Source organism: Poeciliopsis prolifica, unplaced genomic scaffold (assembly GCF_027474105.1).
Source record: "Poeciliopsis prolifica strain line A6 unplaced genomic scaffold, Auburn_PproV2 SCAFFOLD075, whole genome shotgun sequence".
Taxonomy (NCBI): Eukaryota; Metazoa; Chordata; class Actinopteri; order Cyprinodontiformes; family Poeciliidae; genus Poeciliopsis; species Poeciliopsis prolifica.
In genome coordinates, this window is record NW_026562450.1 from 161,600 (window position 1) to 179,628 (window position 18,029).

General features: G+C 41.8%; 1 protein-coding gene and 1 pseudogene across 2 annotated transcripts; both read left to right on the forward strand.

Moving 5' to 3' along the window:
- Positions 1 to 205: 205 nt before the first annotated feature.
- LOC129352410 (ubiquitin carboxyl-terminal hydrolase CYLD-like) lies at positions 206 to 11,161 on the forward strand (annotated as a pseudogene).
- Positions 11,162 to 11,818: 657 nt separating this feature from the next.
- On the forward strand, positions 11,819 to 17,752 carry LOC129352407 (ER membrane protein complex subunit 4). Of its 2 annotated transcripts, none has more exons than XM_055021376.1 (6): positions 11,819 to 11,976; positions 12,949 to 13,103; positions 14,429 to 14,543; positions 14,690 to 14,843; positions 14,934 to 15,094; positions 16,993 to 17,752. In XM_055021376.1, exons 2-6 carry the CDS (start codon positions 13,000 to 13,002, stop codon positions 17,026 to 17,028), a joined length of 570 nt encoding a protein of 189 aa, XP_054877351.1. In that variant the 5' UTR covers positions 11,819 to 11,976; positions 12,949 to 12,999; the 3' UTR covers positions 17,029 to 17,752. The 2 variants fall into 2 exon arrangements, with proteins under 2 accessions (XP_054877351.1, XP_054877352.1); XM_055021377.1 differs by lacking the exon at positions 11,819 to 11,976 and adding an exon at positions 12,051 to 12,143.
- Positions 17,753 to 18,029: the final 277 nt, after the last annotated feature.

Consider the following 18,029-nt stretch of genomic DNA (forward strand, 5'->3'; position numbering starts at 1 on the left):
TTGTCCGAGTTGTTTATTCGCGAACAATGTGGGAGGAGGGCGGAATGTGGTCGAGGTTGGGAGCGGAGTGAAGTTTTAAATGCGAACTTCCTCGCGCCTGCTACCTCAACTCCCCCAGGTGAACGGAAGTACCGAGGCGCTATCGTTGCTTCCTCATAATGAGAACAGTCTTATTTATTTGAGCTTTTTTAAACTTTCGCAGAGAAAGAGGGCTCGATTTTCGCCGCGGAGCAGCTGCCGGTACCGACACCTGGAAGATGTCAGGGGCGCCTGAACAGAACAGGAAGCGACGTCCCTTCAAGCTGTTCCTGATCTCGACCGACCTGCAGGTTCAGGATGATCTGGAGGGTCCCATCCTGCTGAGCAGGGGGTTCATCTGCCAAGAGCAGGACCAGGGCAAGATCCGAAAGGACGCCCTCTGGGTGAAGGTACCAGCTGACTTCATGGCAACTTCTTCCGAGTCAATCAACTCAACTTGCTGCACTTCATTGACGCGGTGTTAAAATTAGGACAACAATGAGATTCATTCGGACTTAAGGTTTCGGCAACCAGCGAGCGCGACTACTTTATCGATCATTCTCACGATTAATCGGATTGTAAAATTGGTCAAATTCTGCATTTTTGTCGTCGTACCACTCTAGGATTTTTATACAATACTGGAAATACATTAAAGATGCACACAAACAAAGAATTCAATTAATTAAACAAGAAAGCACACGTTTTATTTGGAAAAAACATATATAAATGCAAAAACAGGATTCTTTTAGGGAAAGCTTAATCATCTTCAGGAAAGGTGCATCTACAGCTAAAAAATGCTTCTGACATCAACATGTGAGAAGCTCAGCCCTTTCTGCTCGACTTAACATTAATACATAGCAAGGCTGATCTGTTTGTTTATGTATGTTTTTTTAATGCGTCAATTAATGCTTAGATAAAAAAAAAAACATATTTAAGCAGAGATTTTTTTTATTTGCTCACTGGTCTGGGTATGTTTTTTTGTTTTTCAGCAAATTTCCTTTTTTTTCCCACGTCTATATCTCTAGTTAACAATTAATTGATTACTAAATTATAAGTTGATGATTATTTCAACTAATTTAGTTCACTTATTCCAATAAGTGATTTGGCACTTATGATTAGACAAACTGTAACAAACCTTCCACAGTTTTGTTACTTTGCAGCCATCAGCTCCTGTGGCTTTTATTGGGATTTTAAAATAGTTAAATTGTTTATTTACAGAAGAAACATTACACCTTCTTTATGTTTTTTATTAAAAATTGAACAATTTAAAAAAATAGTGCCATATTTCACGATTATTCGCTGCTACGTGTTGGTTCCACCCTAAATCCCAGTCACATACCCTGAGGTTTGTTCTTGTTACTGTTTTATTGCCATCGCTGTACTAGGAAGTGTCTGAATCAGAAGTCAACCTTCCCACAAAGTATTGTGAATCTTAGCCATACCTCAAACTCACTGTAAAGGTCAATTTAAGGTCATCTTCGTACTCACCTTAGTTATTTATTTAATTTTTTTTCTCCCCACCTTGTGTGCACTACCTGTCCTTTTCATTTTCATGCAGGTGTTGGACAATGGTCTCATGGTGAAAATAGAAAAGAAATACTTGGTGGAAATCTCAGCTGACCTCGTTGGACTGGTGGAGCCTGTGTCTGACCTGGAAGTTCGACGAAGCCTACTAAGTAATGCGTTGGCGGCGTTAAGCGAATTGGGTTGTTGAGCGACCACATGAACATTGACATAAATCTTTTTTTTTTTTAACAAATGTCTGTGCACCAATCTTGTGCATTTTCCAGACAATCCAGACAACCTGCGACAGCTGGCTTCGTCCCCACCAATGCTCCGCTGTGGGTCCTGATCGGCGGTCAGGACGAGCTGGTCGAGGCAGAACTCAAGTACATCGGACCGCTCAGCGGAGGGAGCGGCGCTTTGTATTTTGGAGTGGAGCTAAAGGTAACATTTGAGGGCTGGGTTCCCAGGAAATCTCCATAGATACGAAAGGAAGAGTTGAACAAATGACGAGTTGAAAGAAAAAAACATCTAACTTTGTAAAACCAGACAGGCTAACAACGTTGGATCGTTTGCTCTCATGTATTTACAATGCTTTGAAAAGTATTTATACTGTTGAATTACGAGTGGAAGTAAAATAATAAAGTGTTAAAAATGTGTACATATTTTTATTCAGTTTTGGGTTAATTACTGCTCTATAAATATATTTGTTTCACCGAATGGCATTTTTTAAATTTGTATGTTCCAGTCAGCGAACACTGGATTAGTTGACAGTTATTTCAAATATGAATTAACCTGATTTATTGTGATTAATCCGACAATTAATCAATGATTAATTGTGATTAATCGTAACTATTTGTGATTAATTGTGACTATTCATGACTTTTCTTGATCAATGGTAATTAGTCACAATTAAAAGGATAATTTATCGTGATTAATCGCTTTTCATGATTATCATCGGATTGATCCAATCATTTGTCGTAATTAATCTGTAGAAAGCAGATTAATCATATTTAATTATGGAATGAATCATGATAATCATCCCATTAGTAATGATTAATCAGATTATTTGGATCATTTCAGCCCTAATTTTATTGCATGTTTGCTTGAAAAATAATGACAAAGGAATTGTCTTGAAAATCCAGCTTTTCCTCCTTGTTGCTCCTCCAGGGATCAGCAGTGGGTAGAGGAACCTGCAACGGTTCCTACAAGGGCGTCCGCTACTTCTCCTGTCCCGACGCCTGCGGCCTCTTCGTCCCCGTGAGCCACATCCGCCTCCGCCACTGGTCCAGCAGGAACAACGTCGACGCGCCGGAGAAAACCAGGGACCACTCCCGCCGCGCCAACCACGGCATCAACGGCCACCGTAGCAACATCGATCGCTCCAACCAGCCCCACCCGCGTCACATAAGCTTCCAACACAGTCGCCCCAAGGTCCAGGTGCAGACGCAGGCCGTGCTCTCGCGCACGGCCGAGTCGGCACCCATCGCCGTCCACAACAATCCGCGCGGCTCGTCGTCACCGCCGCCGTTCCACGTTGGCCAGAGAGTGAGCGTCAGCCTGGATGGGATCCTCCATGGCGGGGAGGTGCGGTTCTGTGGCGCACTGCCTGGCCGATCCTCGTCTTCGACATACGTCGGTCCTCTCTGGTGAGCAGGAACCACACAAGATGCATCTGGCCTCAGGATGTTGAATCCTTTATTTATTGGTTTGTTGGCGTTTTGTTGTTGTAGGATGCTCCTGCTGGTAGCTGGGATGGATTTTACCATGAACATAGGCTCTGCCACATTCCCTGTCACCTCTATGGACTGCTGCTTCCTGTCAGCAACGTTTTTGCAGGTGCATCGCAGGGTTTCTCCCACATATCGATTGTCTAGTGGTACTGTCAGAAAATATGTTTATTTAATTTTTTTTTTAAATTCTGTGTTCTCAGAACAAACATCTCAACATCCAAATCCTCTTCCCCAACTTCCTAAGCCCATCTTGAAGCAGGCCTTGTCCCCTAGTATCAAACAAGCCCCGACGTCACCAATTCCCGCTCCCCGGACGCCCCTGGTTCTGCCTGCTAAACAAGCACTCAAGCCTCCTGTTCCTCCTCCAAAGCCTACACACAAACCTTTACTCACTCCTCCACTGCCCCTCCAAAACCTCAAAACCTGACACCGGTGTCCGCCTCGGAGCACACCAACGGTTCCCACAGCCGTTTCTCGTCTTTAAGACCTGTAGACAACGAAGAGGAGAACGAGGATGAGGAGGAGGGTGCAGCTGATTACGGAGGAACGGGACTGGAGACGGAGCTGGAGGTTGGGTCGATGGTTGAGGTGAACGACCCGCCGCTCTTTGGGGTTATCCGATGGATTGGCTACTTGGGGGCCGTCAAGGACCCGGTGGCAGGAATTGAGCTGGTGAGTGTAGCTTCGACTTCGCTTTTTCTTCTTCAGTTTAATGTCTCTTGACTTTTGAATATTGTTGAGGTTCTGCACAAAACTGATCTGAGATGCGGCACAGAAACTGTTTAGGTAAAGTCAGAGCATTCTGGTTTTCTAAAATATTTAACATTAAATAGAGTTGAAATTAATGTGACATTCTGTTAGCTAAAATAGAAGTAATGAACCATGAGCTAAAGCTAATCCATACTAATATGTTGTTGGGCCTCTTCTTTCTTTTTCTAAACATTTAGAAAAGAACGTTTTTGAATCTTCAATGAACTTTTCTTCTTCACTGTGAGAGTCAAAGATTCAGCCTCACCTTTTTTTTTAAATTCTCCATCAGTAGAAGTAATTATTTTTTCTCATTGTTTTCGTTAATCCAATTAGTTTCTGATGTTTCATCAGTAAATGCCTGTAAATCCAGATTAATTGGATTAATAAAAAATGTCTGATGTTTGATTCAGTCCTGGTGATATTTGTGACAGCATGATATTAACCAATTGATAGTTTTGGACCAATAAATAAATGAACATTACATGGGTTGTTTTATTAACAGTTCACCGGTATAATAATGAAAGATGCCATGGAGATTGTAACACATTTATTCAAGCTTATATCATCGAAAAGTTAACTTCATGTATCCAAAATATAAAGCCATTAAAATGCATTGAATTCATTTTAACGAGCATTTCGGTCTTTTGATATTCTTGCTGCACTGTTTGGTCAGGCAGAAGTTTAAGTCGCGCTCGCATATTTTCATTGCATTGTGTGAGCGGTTGAGGTTAGCTGCTAGCCAGCTGACTACGAGCTGCTAGCCAGCTGACTACGAGCTGCTAGCCAGCTGACTACGAGCTGCTAGCCAGCTGACTACGAGCTGCTAGCCAGCTGACTACGAGCTGCTAGCCAGCTGACTACGAGCTGCTAGCCAGCTGACTACGAGCTGCTAGCCAGCTGACTACGAGCTGCTAGCCAGCTGACTACGAGCTGCTAGCCAGCTGACTACGAGCTGCTAGCCATTTTGCGTCTGCTTTGCGAAGTCCAAATTTATCGCCAGTTGGTTGGACGAAGTCTGTATATACTTTATTCAACAACAGACTCATGGTCCACAAGATACACAACAACACAACATAAAAAAACAAGAGAAAATGAAAAATAAAATACAATAAGTAGTCATAAGAAATATAAATATAAATCTTATAGAAGACTTGTATACCAATGTTTCCAAAGAGCCGACTGGTATCTTAGCGCTAAAGAAGGCTGTGAGAACATTACAAGAAGATTGTTCTGTGAATTACCCAAACGACACATAAACTTGTATATCAGATTTCTCAAAAGGGCCTGAAATGTTCTGACATGTGCGTTACAGAACATTGACTTGCACTGCTGAACCTGGGTTTTTTGATCAAAATTCTCAAAGAGTCATTATAAGCAACCTTAAGCTTCTGCATACTAGTTTTTTTAAATTTGCACCACAAAGGAGCTGTATACAAGGATGTACAGTAAGCTTTAAACAGGCTTATTTTTACCTCATCAGAGCACATATGAAATTTCCTCCCCAAAACGTTTGCCTGGGCGTATAACATGCGACACTGCCTATAGATGTCATCATCATCAGAGAGCTGGTCTGTGATGTAGTGACCCAGATACTTAGTTTTGGAACAAACATCTAACTTTTGCCCTGATAGAAAAAAATCAGGGAAAGAGAGTTGTTTGTCATCTTTAGTTCTACAAACTAGTACAACAGTTTTCTTAGCATTATACTGCACATCAAATCTCAACCCATAATCAGAGCAGATATTCAATAACTGCTGAAAACCAGCACTACTGGTGAGAGAACAGCCAGGTCATCAGCATACATAAGTGATTGACCAAAGTATCACCAATCATACACCGGTTTTACAGAGGTTCATTTCTTTTGATAGGTCATCATATACAAGTTAAACAGGCAGGTGAAAGAAGCCCACCCTGCCGCACACCATTACTAACACCAAAGGAAGCAGAGATGTTATCTCCCCATTTTACATGCATTTTCTGGTTAGAGTACCAGTAAACTAAAATTCGTATAATAATATCTGAAACACCTCTTTTTTTTAATTTGTCAAATAACTTATTGTGGTTAACACGATCAAAGTTAATTTTGTATGTCGTAAATTTCACTTGATAGCAATTTGAGTCTGTCTACTTGAGCTGGTGAAACACGCAGAGAAACCTTGAAGTTCTGTGTCCCGTAAAAGGGACAGAAAATATGCCAGTTTCTAGGACAGTGCAAGATATTTAGGTTCCACAGGAAATGATGTGGGATGCTGAAGAAAACTGATTTAGCGGTGTTGAATCAGAAAGCGATTCAACAAAATATGACTTTTTTTTTTTTTTTTAAATCACAGCACGTGTGTTATCTGTTTTCACACGTTTGCGTTTCAGGAGCAGGAGCTGTCCGCTGGAACAGACGGCAGTTACCTCGGCGACCGCCACTTCCGTTGCCCCGCCAACAAGGGGCTGTTCGTCAAGCTTCGCAACTGCAGACGGGACTCCAGGTTCCCCGTCCCCGAGAAGCCCGTCAACCAAGTGGAGCGTTGCAACTCGATAGGTGAGAAAGCGCTCGGCCGCTTAGCCAAAGCCGGACTGTAAAGCTGGAACATTTCTGCATCCTGTTGCTTATTAAATTCGATGTCACCCGTTCTCTTGTAATGTCCAACCCGCATCCGCGGCTCTCAGCATTTGCAGACTGGGGAAGCGAGCGGGTGGACGAGCACACCCCTCCGGTGGACGGGGACGAGGCCAGGCAGCTGTACGAAGGCTCAAAGAGAGGCATCCAGGGTCACCTGAACTCCTGCTACCTGGACGCCACGCTGTTCAGGTGAGGAACAAATGAATGCGTTCGAGAGGAAAACGACAGAAGCAGTGACCTGGTTGCATAAATGTTGCTTTCTACATATCACACCGAGGCACTTTTTCATTACACGTTCAGGTATTCGATTAGACGACAACAAACGATTATTTTAGTTATCGATGAACAATTAATTGGATAGAAGTAATGTCGCTTTTGAAGGTTTTTCAGTTGAGCCTTTTTTTAAAACAATATCAGAAATACATTAGTAAAATGCAAAGAAACAAATCATTTCATTCATTTTTCTAAATGAGGAAAAAAATCATTTTCTTGCCTAAAATTTAAGAAAATCTGATCATTTCTGGATTAACCAATTAATAATTAGATTTTTGAAAAAGTGTTAAATAGAAGTTTTTATTTCATAAAATTTAACCATGTCAAGCTAAAACTATACCACTTGAGGAGTGATGGTAGAACATATTTATAGACAAATATTTTTTTTTAAGTTAATTACTGCTCAGCCTGTGTTGTTCTCTCAGCAGCTGACCTTTTTTGAGTCCATGTACTCTAGCTGACAATTATTCAATCACTAAATTAGTTGATTATTATTTCAGTAATTGATTCATCACGATTAATCCAATTAATCGTTTCAGCCTGGCTCTCAATAACCAACTACATCAAATTGGACTAGTCTGAAATAAAGATCATCAGTCCTCGTTGGATTTTTATCAAGTTTACCTGCATTCTTAGGCTAAAGTCATCGTTACTATACAGGCTACAGAAGATAATCAAAATTATTTTATTGTACAAATGTGCCAGTCAGGAGAAGGAGAAGGGAACAAAAATATCCAAAGCATTAAAAATTGAAATCCATTTTTTCTTGCAAATGCCTCGATACCCACAGGGAAACATTCATTTATTTATTTTTTGTCAAAGTAGAGCAGGTAAATCTGGTTTATTGGAGATGCAGGATACTGACAGACTCCTCTCTCTTTCTGTTAATAAAAAAAATAAAATAAGTGAAACAATGAATACATTTATTTCCCTTTTGTCTGCAGTTTGTTCTCCTGCTGCAGCTCGGCAGACTGGTGTTATTTTGGCCATTTGACGCTGAAACGGACCAAAGCTCCAGACAGGCTCAGGACCTGCTTCGCTGTGAGATAGTCAACCCGCTGAGAAGGTGCATGTCTGTTTTTGGGGGTTTTCGTGCACGTTTGTAATAGAAACACAACTACTCTGAGTGTTTTCTGAAAAGCAAAATTCCCTCTCGGAACCCAATCTAAAATGTGTGTGTGCATGCGTGCGTGTGTGTGTGTGTTGCTCTGTTATTAAGGAATGGCTACGTATGTGCCAGTAAGACCATGGCTCTGAGGCGCCTGCTAGAAGCTGCCAACAGCAACGCAGGGTTCACCAACCAGGAAAAAGGTGTGCATGCATTGTGTCCGGGACTCTGACTTCCTGTTTTTTTTTTTTTTTTGTTTGTTTTAAGTTCTCTGTTGTTAAAACTAAGGAATGTTGCCACGCTGCTCTCTCGCCCTGTCTGTCAGATCCCGAAGAGTTCCTGAACAAGCTTTTCCAGCTGCTGCGAGTCGAGCCGCTCCTAAAGATCAGGTCATTTACTCGTCGGCTCCTTTATTCTACCAGCATATAAGGTTAACACGCTGTTCTTGGTTCAAATGCAATCACTGCTGCAGTCAGACCTGTAGCTCGTATGCAAACAATGCCATCATGTCTGGTTTCCGAAGCGACAACGTAGCCGTTTCCCTCCATTCCCTGCGTTCTTGTGCAAGAGCACAGCGCAACCCAGACCTACGGCTAGTTTAGTTCACACAATATCAGAGATACAGGTGCAGAGATCTCTTAGTGAATGAAAATCTGAGTTTTTGCTGCACTACAAGTCATTTTCTACATTTGTGGCATCAAGAGAAGCTACAGCATGTACTTTTTGACTTTAAAACTTTGCTTTCATTTACAAAACCCCAGAAAAATTATGTTTATGACTTCAGTAACCCCAGGGGAAAGTACTTTTTCCACGTGCCGCGTCTAAAAGTCACACCTGTCCTCCTCCCTTTGTCTCTGTTTCAGATCAGCGACTCAGCAGGTTCAGGAGTGCCATCTCTACCAACTCTTCCCACCAACGCTCCCCGCCTCTCCCACGTCCCCCGTCGACTCTCCCATCCCCATGGCCTCGCCTGTGTCCATGAGGGTCGCCAGCGTTCAGTCCCTGCTGGAGTCCTCCTTCCTGCACGGCGGCCTCAAGTTTGCCGAGGTAAAGTTCAGGATTTCATCATCCAGGTACTCCCGTGGCCATTGCCTACCTGTGCAAGTCCTCTAAAATAAAAAATAAAAATAAATCTTGCTTACAGCACAGTTTAGGCTTTCTGCTCTTTATTTGGATTGTCTCCGGTCAGTTTTTGACCGGGCCAATTAGAAGAAGTTGTGATCTTTGATGTAGAATTTTTGCGTAGTCTGTCTGTCGTTTTAACCGTGGCAGCAGAGGAAGAGAAGGAAGACATTCAATCCGTGTCGGCCAAGCTTCCAGATATTGAATTAACATTTGCAGCAGCCTTGTTCAGTTTGGCACTTCTCTCTTTACGGTGGAGGATGGTTGTTTACAGCACAAGCAGTTTCCGATAAGCCTCATAGTACTGAACTCAACAGAGGCCATGCGTTTCTCAACAGACGAGAACCCAAACCCTCTGGACGAAGCCCAGGAAATGGATTTTATTAGACTAATTGTGCTGCCTAAGAATTACAAAAGTTCTTGTTTCTTTTAGCTACTTTAAACAGAGGTGACATGCAATCTTCATATTGCGGTAAAGTTGCGTTAATATTCTCTGTCGTTGTTGAACTTTGAATACACTGCAAAAACGTGAGTGAACCAGAGAATGAAGACATGAGTCTTTTAGCTCGATCTCAGCATAGGGATTTGTTTGTTTTTGAACACTGAAACATGGCAGCAAACAATGTCTGAGCCTGAGCTTCTTACAAGAACTTGTATTTATGTTCCTTGCCCCACCAGGCTCCCTCCTGCCTACTTCTGCTAATGCCCCGGTTTGGCAAGGACTTCAAAATGTTTGACGCTATCTTGCCCACCCTCAGTCTGGATATCACAGATTTGCTGGACGACAGTAAGATTTTATTGCTTGTCTGTTGCATCTTAATATCATGTCTTGCTTGCTTCACTTGCCGTTTTTATTTCATTTATGAATATGTCTCTCGCTGTGTGTACCTGTGTCTGTAGCTCTCAGGCAGTGCACTATCTGCCAGGCTGTAGCCGAGTGGGAGTGTGTGCAGTGCTACGAAGACTTGGACATCACTCCCGGACACCTTAAGCAATACTGCCAGACGTGCAACACACAGGTATCCCTTTTATCACCTGGAGAACCTGTCGTAATAATGATGACAAAACAAGAGCGGTATTGATTCTGTTCAATTTTTCTTCTGTGCACGACTAGGTTCACAGTCACAGGAACCGCGCGTCGCACAGCCCGGTCAAGATCGCTGTTCCTCAGGGGGCGCGGTCGGGCCCTCTTCATCACACCCGCCAGCGCATGTCTCTCTTTGCGGTGACGTGCATCGAAACCAGCCATTACGTCAGCTTCGTCAAGCACGGACCCCAGGCCTCCGACTGGCTGTTCTTCGACAGCATGGCAGACCGAGAAGGTGAGCGGGAGGGCGGCACAAATCGCTCCTCTTGTGTCCGAACACAAAAGCCTCACGTTTGTTTGTTCGCTTCCTCGACCAGGTGGCGAGAACGGCTTCAACATCCCCCAGGTGAGGGGGTGTCCCGAGGTGGGCCGCTACCTCGGCCTGTCGGAGGAGGAGCTGGGGAGGGTAGACGCCTCGTCTCTGAGGGAGTCGGCCCGGAGGCTGCTCTGCGACTCCTACATGTGCCTGTACCACAGCCCAGAGCTCAGCCTCTACAAGTGATATGAAGACAAGAAAAACAAACTGAAAATGTTTTTTTTTTTCTTTTAATAAGGAATTAAAGAAACGAATGCACTCACAAGATATCATGTAGCAAAAACAACCGGCCTTACACAGCATTGATTTATCTTTATTATGGGAGTTATATGTTGTTTTTTTCGGGGGGGTTTTGCCTTTTGAACAAACATGAAGAAGCTGAGCCTTAATCACTCAGATATCTGTGTTTAAGCTGTTTCTCAATGTGCATACACTGTACAGAACCACTGTGCCTCTTATGTGTGACTTGTGTATACTTAATACGGTTTGCACTGCTTTGATTGTCAGTAAGTTTGTACATAATATGATTGTTCTGAACGGACAGCTAAGATGCACATACTTTTATTCTTCAAGTGGTGTTCAGATGTTGCAGCATATCACTGGGTAATGTTTGATATAATAAAATCCCTAGATTTGGGTTTTTTTTTTGTTGTATTTGTTTTTTTTAACAATATCCTGACATGTTAGAATATCTCACAGAGCACTGTTTAGTTTGTCATCTGAAAATGACGTAACACTAGATCAGGGGTGCTCAATATGTCGATCGCGATCAACCAGTCGATCACAGGGAGTTTTTGAGTTGATCACCTGTTCGGGTTATTTTACCTTTGTTCACTTCTGCAGTAAATCTATAAAGGTGTGGTCAGGCCACCCCCCTAAACTAAGGGTGGGCAAGTAGTGCATTCACTGAAGCTGCTGAGAGGTCGAAGGTAAGTCAAGAACAACCCATATAAAAATGATCTTTTACGTCACAATTGTATCTTAGTTTATTTTGATCTATCACATAAATTCTCTAAAATGCACAATTTGTCAAAAAGAAAAAGTTTGAGTATTTACACTGGATAACTTTGAACCATATCTTAAGATATAATTCAATGCAAAAAATGTAAAAACACAAAAATAGGATGTGTGGGTATATGTAATATTAGTAGTATGTAATATTTTAGAATAATCTCAAACTTTTATAATACAAAATTCCTGTATAGGTAAGTAAATGTGGCGGAAGCTTCCTCCCCAATATGGCGGCGACGCTAACGTACCAACGACTGGCTGTGCGACGTCTACGTGCACCAACGTCTCTGAGCGTAACTGCGCCATCATTGCGGGCCTAGGAATCAGCGAGTGTCGGCGGAACAAGTTGTTCTTCGGCTCTCCTTACGGGCCAGTGTCGCTTGTTCTTCTTAAAAAGCCAACTTTGGACGGCAGCGGCACCGGTTTAGATGTATTTATAAGGTAAGCTAACCTCCCGCAGTGCGCGTGGCTTTAACCGTTCGACGTTAGCTGACAGCGACACCCCGCCTGTGCTGCGTCGAGCTGCGGCGCTGCCGCTGTGCTCCCTGGAACAACTTAAACCAACTAATATCTGTAATACCGCGTCCAAATCTCCCCGACTGCTGTCAGTACGTGCTAACGTCCTGTCTCGTTCCGCCTTATTATCCACGAGTCTGTGTTAGACCGCTCTAAACAAAGCTATTGCTTTCTTAAATTCGCCCGCTGTTAAAGAAAAACCTTAGTTTTTAAAACGCGCTTGTGTCAACTGAGCAAAAATGGCATCTTTGACAAATAAAACGGTGTTAGAAGTGCAAAATGTCCCAATTTCAGCTTCTAGAAAATTGACTTCTTTGTGCTATTTACTATATATCGCACAACAAACCGTTTAGTGGTTAAATCTGACTCAATTTCTGTTTTACATGTTATTTGTTGCTGTTGTGAGCTTATTAGTATCCACTGTTCCAGGAAGGCTTCTGCTCATGACAGTTAAATAGTTTCACTGTTGTCAGTGTGTTATATTTATACTGTCCAGTCATTTTGGTGATGTGATTTACAAAAGTATTCACACACCCCTGGAGCTTTTTGTATGTTACAACCACAAACTTAAGTGTGTACCAACATAAAGTAGTGTATAGTGGTGAGTAAGAAGGAAAAGTGATCATGTCTTGGCACATATTGTCACCTGAGAGGTCTGAACTTTGACTTTATTGAGGGGATCCATATTCAAGGGTTGAACAATCCCACCAAAATCTGCGACAAATTTGTGGTTGAGGAAAAAGTTTAAGTAATATTCTTGCAAAGCCATTACAGATCATCATCTGCAGTAAAATGGAGTTTCTTTATTGTTTCCGTTGTTAATATTTTGCTTTTCTTGATCCTTACAAAGGGAAGATAAAACAAAAGTTTCATGGATGTCATCATGTATGTTTCTAGCCGCGTGCAGGTGCACACTGTCTCCGAGGACCAGCGGTGAAGTTTGTTGTCATGGCGTCTCCAGGGGGACAGGGAGGAGGAGCTTTGTCCACAAGAGGAGGCAGCGGAGCCCGAAGGATGAAGTGGGCCCTCGAGCTCAGTGTGGGAAACACAAGGTAGACTGCTCTTCTGTGTCAACCTGCCTATGTTTACATACCATTTGTATCAACTGTGTTCTAAACTGTAGCAGGTACTTGAAACTATTTGTGGTTCAAATTGAAATAACAATTTTGCTTCTTTTATTTTTTTACCTGAAGTCCTGATACTGTGTGTAGGGTCCTTCACAATTCAGCTTCTGGAATCTAATTTACAGTTTTTTCCACTCCAGGCCTGTAGGGGGGGTAATGTGCTTGTTATCTAATGGTGATTTCAGAAGAGAAAAAGATTCTTACTATAACTTTAACATGGGTTTTGCATCTTGGACTCAGGGCCATTTTATTCCTTTGCCGTTCCATACTTTCTACAGCTGATCAAGCTGAAAACTTGATCACCTGTTGTGGTCAACAGTGATGCATGTTCAGGTGGCATTCTCAGCAACTTTTTGCTTCCAAATAAATAGATTCCAGGCTAGCAAATCAAATAAAGACTTAAGCAATCCAGTGGTCTGTTTTGATGGGAAGTAAGAGAACTTAAAACAACCACATATCAGGTATTTAAAAAAAATAGACGTATTGTGTTGCATGACATGTCAAGATATGTCTTTAGCTCATTCGGTTTGCTTGAGACGGAGTAAGTCAAACATCCAGCGTACAACAGGGTGACCGAACATGTTCTCATTTATTATTTCGACATATTTTATGGGACATGTTAGATTTGGAAATTTTAAGACCTTCAAAAAGTCCCAGCTTCATTTGTCTAAAATGAAGGTAGCCTTAAACTTTCTTACATTTGTTAAAGATAAATACATTAATCGCAGGTCTTAAATTTTGTCGTGGCAGAACTATTCAATTGTATATATTCTATGTAGGTTTATTTATTTATTTTTTTTCTCCCCACTGAACTTTTGCATCAGGCAGGAGTTTGAGGCTTTATGTGATTCAAGGCAATTTAGCTAGCAAGCAGACAAGCAGGCCATTAGCAGCTAGCATGTGGTTCATTTGCTGTTAGCATATGGCTCTCTAGTTAGCTAGAGTGCCACAAAAAAAGAAAAGGAAAGACTAAACCTTTAGAGTTTTGGTCTCCTGCATTTCTTTGTATGTCTTTGTCTTTATATCAGTCTTAAATTTTATTCATAATGGTCTTAAAAAGTCTTAAATTTAAGTTGATGAAATCTGCAATTTGGCCACAAATCTCTGGTTGGTCACATGGTGTTTGGAATATAATTAAACCAAGATGGACCCTTCATTTATTGGTCAAAACAACCAGTCTCTATACATTAGCACTTATCTGAAAGTTGCAGAAACGGTCTGATTCAGAGCTGGACTGTTGTTGCTGCTTGCAGGAGCCGCGGTGACCGACAAGGCGGTCAGGGCGATGTCGTTTACCCCATTGGCTACTCAGAGAAACCCGTTCCCGACACCAGCATCCAGGAGACCGACAAGAACCTGGTGGAGAAGGTAGCGTGGTCAGCGTTGCTAAAACAGACAGTCTCCTCAAGGAGTTTGTGACAGCTTACATGTGAAAGGAGTTTATTTGACAGATCTGCCATTTTTTGCCGCGAGCTTGACTCTCTCTTTCTCTCTTTTCTTGCTTTGCGCTGCAGCGTTGCTGGGACGTGGCCCTCGGGCCCCTGAAGCAGATTCCCATGAACCTGTTCATCATGTACATGTCTGGCAACACCATCTCCATCTTCCCCATCATGATGGTCTGCATGATGGCCTGGAGGCCCATACAGGCTCTCATGTCGATGTCAGCGAGTGAGTGTTCAGTACTGAGATTGTCCGCCGGTTCCGCTCTGAATCCGTGTTCGTTTCTGACGCGCTGACCGTGTCGTCCTCGTCGCTCAGCCTTCAAGCTGTTGGAGAGCTCCAGTCAGCAGTGGCTACAGGGGCTCGTCTACCTGATCGGTAACCTTCTAGGAGCGGCGTTGGCCATTTATAAGTGTCAGTCAATGGGGCTGCTTCCGACACACTCGTCCGATTGGCTGGCTTTCATAGAGCCGCCGCAGGTAACATCACAAACACACACCGCTTCCCAAAAGAAGCCTTTCAGATGACACGTGTTGTAATGATAAATGACGATGTGCCAGAATGAGTCAGGCCGGGTTTTATTCTCATAATTCCTGATATGGTATAATTTATGCAGAGGGCTGCAATATTCACAATCCAAAATGAAATTTTTGCTGTCAGTCCAACTTAATAATTCGTTAGAGCCACAAATGTTACATGAATGACAGAGTAGTCATACTGAGAAGAATGTTAAAAAAAAAACTCCTTCGATTAAGAGGTCAATAATATTACATGAATGAAGTTCTATGAGAATAAAGTTAAAGTAACATAAGACGAAAGTCACATTACAAGAATATTGTAATTGAAATAATAAGAATAAACTCATATTAGGAGAAAGTCATATTTAAAGAAAAAAGTAGAAATAGCTTGAGAATAGGGTGATACTGTTTTTGAGTAAAAAGTCACAGTAATTTTAGAATAAAGTCATAATACTACAAGAAAAAACTTGTAATGTTATGTAATATACATTGACTCTAATTCTCTGTCCTAATTTGTAATAGCATTCGTATCATGTCATGAATTTTTAAGATATAAATGCAGGAGAGCTGTGGCGTTTGTTTTTTGTTCTTTGTTTTGGCTCTCCAACCAGGGTGTCATTCTGTCAGGGGGCAGCGCAAGCAACTGGAGTAAAACGGCTCAATTTAAAAGGTTTTATCAGCTGCGTTCGGGCAATGAGGAATAGACTTCCCCACAACACAAAATATTACCCTTAGTGGATAGTGAAGGTGAAGAAGGCATCTGAATTCTATTTGGTACCAAATTAAAGGCTTATTTCACCTTGAACTTTCTCGATCATCTCTCGTGAAGTAATCAAACGAGCTGAGTTCGCTTTAAACTTAGTTTGGTGATTTCAGACTAATGTAGAAGCGAAAGCTGCGACTTGAAGACAGATCAAACCTGTTCTGCTTTACTCTGATTACAGATTCTTCAGCTTTTTTACAGTGCAGGCCTGTGAAAAGGCCCTGCTGCACTGGTTCCTAAAAGCAACAGGTTTGGTTGAAACAACGCGTCGTTTAGCCCTGCTGTTCCTGCTGCAGCAGGTTTTCAAAGTGGTCTCTGTCAGTGACTTTCAACTTTGGTTTGTGTAGTTATGCTTGACAGAACGACAAGTATAACTTGTTCTTGTCTTTGCTATGCTGTAAGGTGATAGATGAGTTTTTCTAACACCTTCAATTGTGCGTGGAAACACCCAGTTTGAGGACTTTTTGTTTTTGTTTTTAGTTTTTTTTTTTCTTTCTGGTAAAGGCTGTAGGACCTTTAAGGATGATCCATGTGTTAAATAAGTCTGACTTTCTTCATTTTCGATACCAATATCTGAGGTTTAGTATCAGCTGATATGGGAAAACGCCGCTAAACTGACTTTTCTTTTTTCTTTTTTTTTTTTAAATACGAACATAAATATACCAAATTACAATTTATTTGATCGCTCTGCACCACTCCAGCACACTAAAGTCTACCAATAGCATCACAAGCTTGGTGAAATATATGAAAACAACAAAAACATAAAATAAATAATATGCTGAAACTGATAAACTCGGTGGGTCGACCAGCTTGGTCGGACATTTAAAAATTAAACTGCAGCAAATCTTTCAAATGGTTGAGGAAGTTCAATTAGGAATTCTAAAGATAATGTGAAATAAAGAATAAAGCAAGACGTGGCTCAAGAGAATAAATCATAGAATTAGAGGAAATATATCTGTGTTTATGGCTCTGGCACATCGTCACCAACACCAAAATGTCTGTATCGGTCCAGACATTTTTTCAATGTCTGGATCGATACAGATATTAACGTCTCTACTGACATCGTACTGTTTTGTTTTTTGTTTGTCCTGGACAGAGGATGGAGATCATGGGCGGAGGGATGGTGCTGTGAAGCGGACTTCCGCTGACGTCGCATACTGTACATACCCCACTCTTCTTCTTCTTCGTGCCACACCACCAGGCGGCCCATCGCAACAAAAGCCTGACTTTTAGAAGCCATCAGGATCCAGACTCGACCACCCCAGCTAAAACAGACATGTTTACTACAGCAAGGTGTACAGCACAGCTTACCATCAGGGATTTATCCACCATGCTCTCCACCATCCCCCCTCTGTCTTCTGGGTTTGTTGCTGAAGCGGTACTTTGGTCTTCCTCTCTGGCGATAAGCAAGCATTCTTTTTTTTTTTTTTCTTTTTAAATACTCTCATAAAGATAGCGGGTAATGCTGACTACTGTCTGGCTACCGTCATTTTCTGTGCAGATAAAAATTGACTTCGCAGTAGATTATTAATGGGAGAATTTCACAGAACTCAGACCGTAACATCACTAATAAAAATCACTTTATCCGTCTCTAATTCCTGAAATTGTTGGGCAGAGTCTGCAAGAATGTTTAGCTTTTTTCTTTTTCTGAAAAAAAAAGAAATTGTTTCAGTTCAATCGCTTTTTTTTTTTAATTTTGTATATTCAATTTGTAGTGAAGTAATTCAGTATGTCAACACAACTTCAACCCTCTGCCCAGCAACATTAACTCAGTTTTAATTTATAGGTCTGTTTAATTTATGCTGATTTGCCTATGAAAATGTTCTATAAATAAATCCTTATTGCTTGAAAGACAATGTTTTCAACTGTGTCAATAAATGTATTGGAGGAAAAAAGAGACTTTCTTCATGCTTTAAAAAGGAGGTTAATTTCTCCCACTGCTCCAGTCAGCACACGTTGAGGCCCGACTGAAGTTTGCCAATGACCATTTCAATAATCTAGAGAAACCATTAGAACGTTTTGGTATAAACTTCACTCCCAGTGCTTGGAGGTGAGTAATCCCAAAAACACCATCCCAATAATGAAGCATCAGGTGGAAACGTCCTGCTTTGGTTGAGCTCTTCTGTGAAGGGA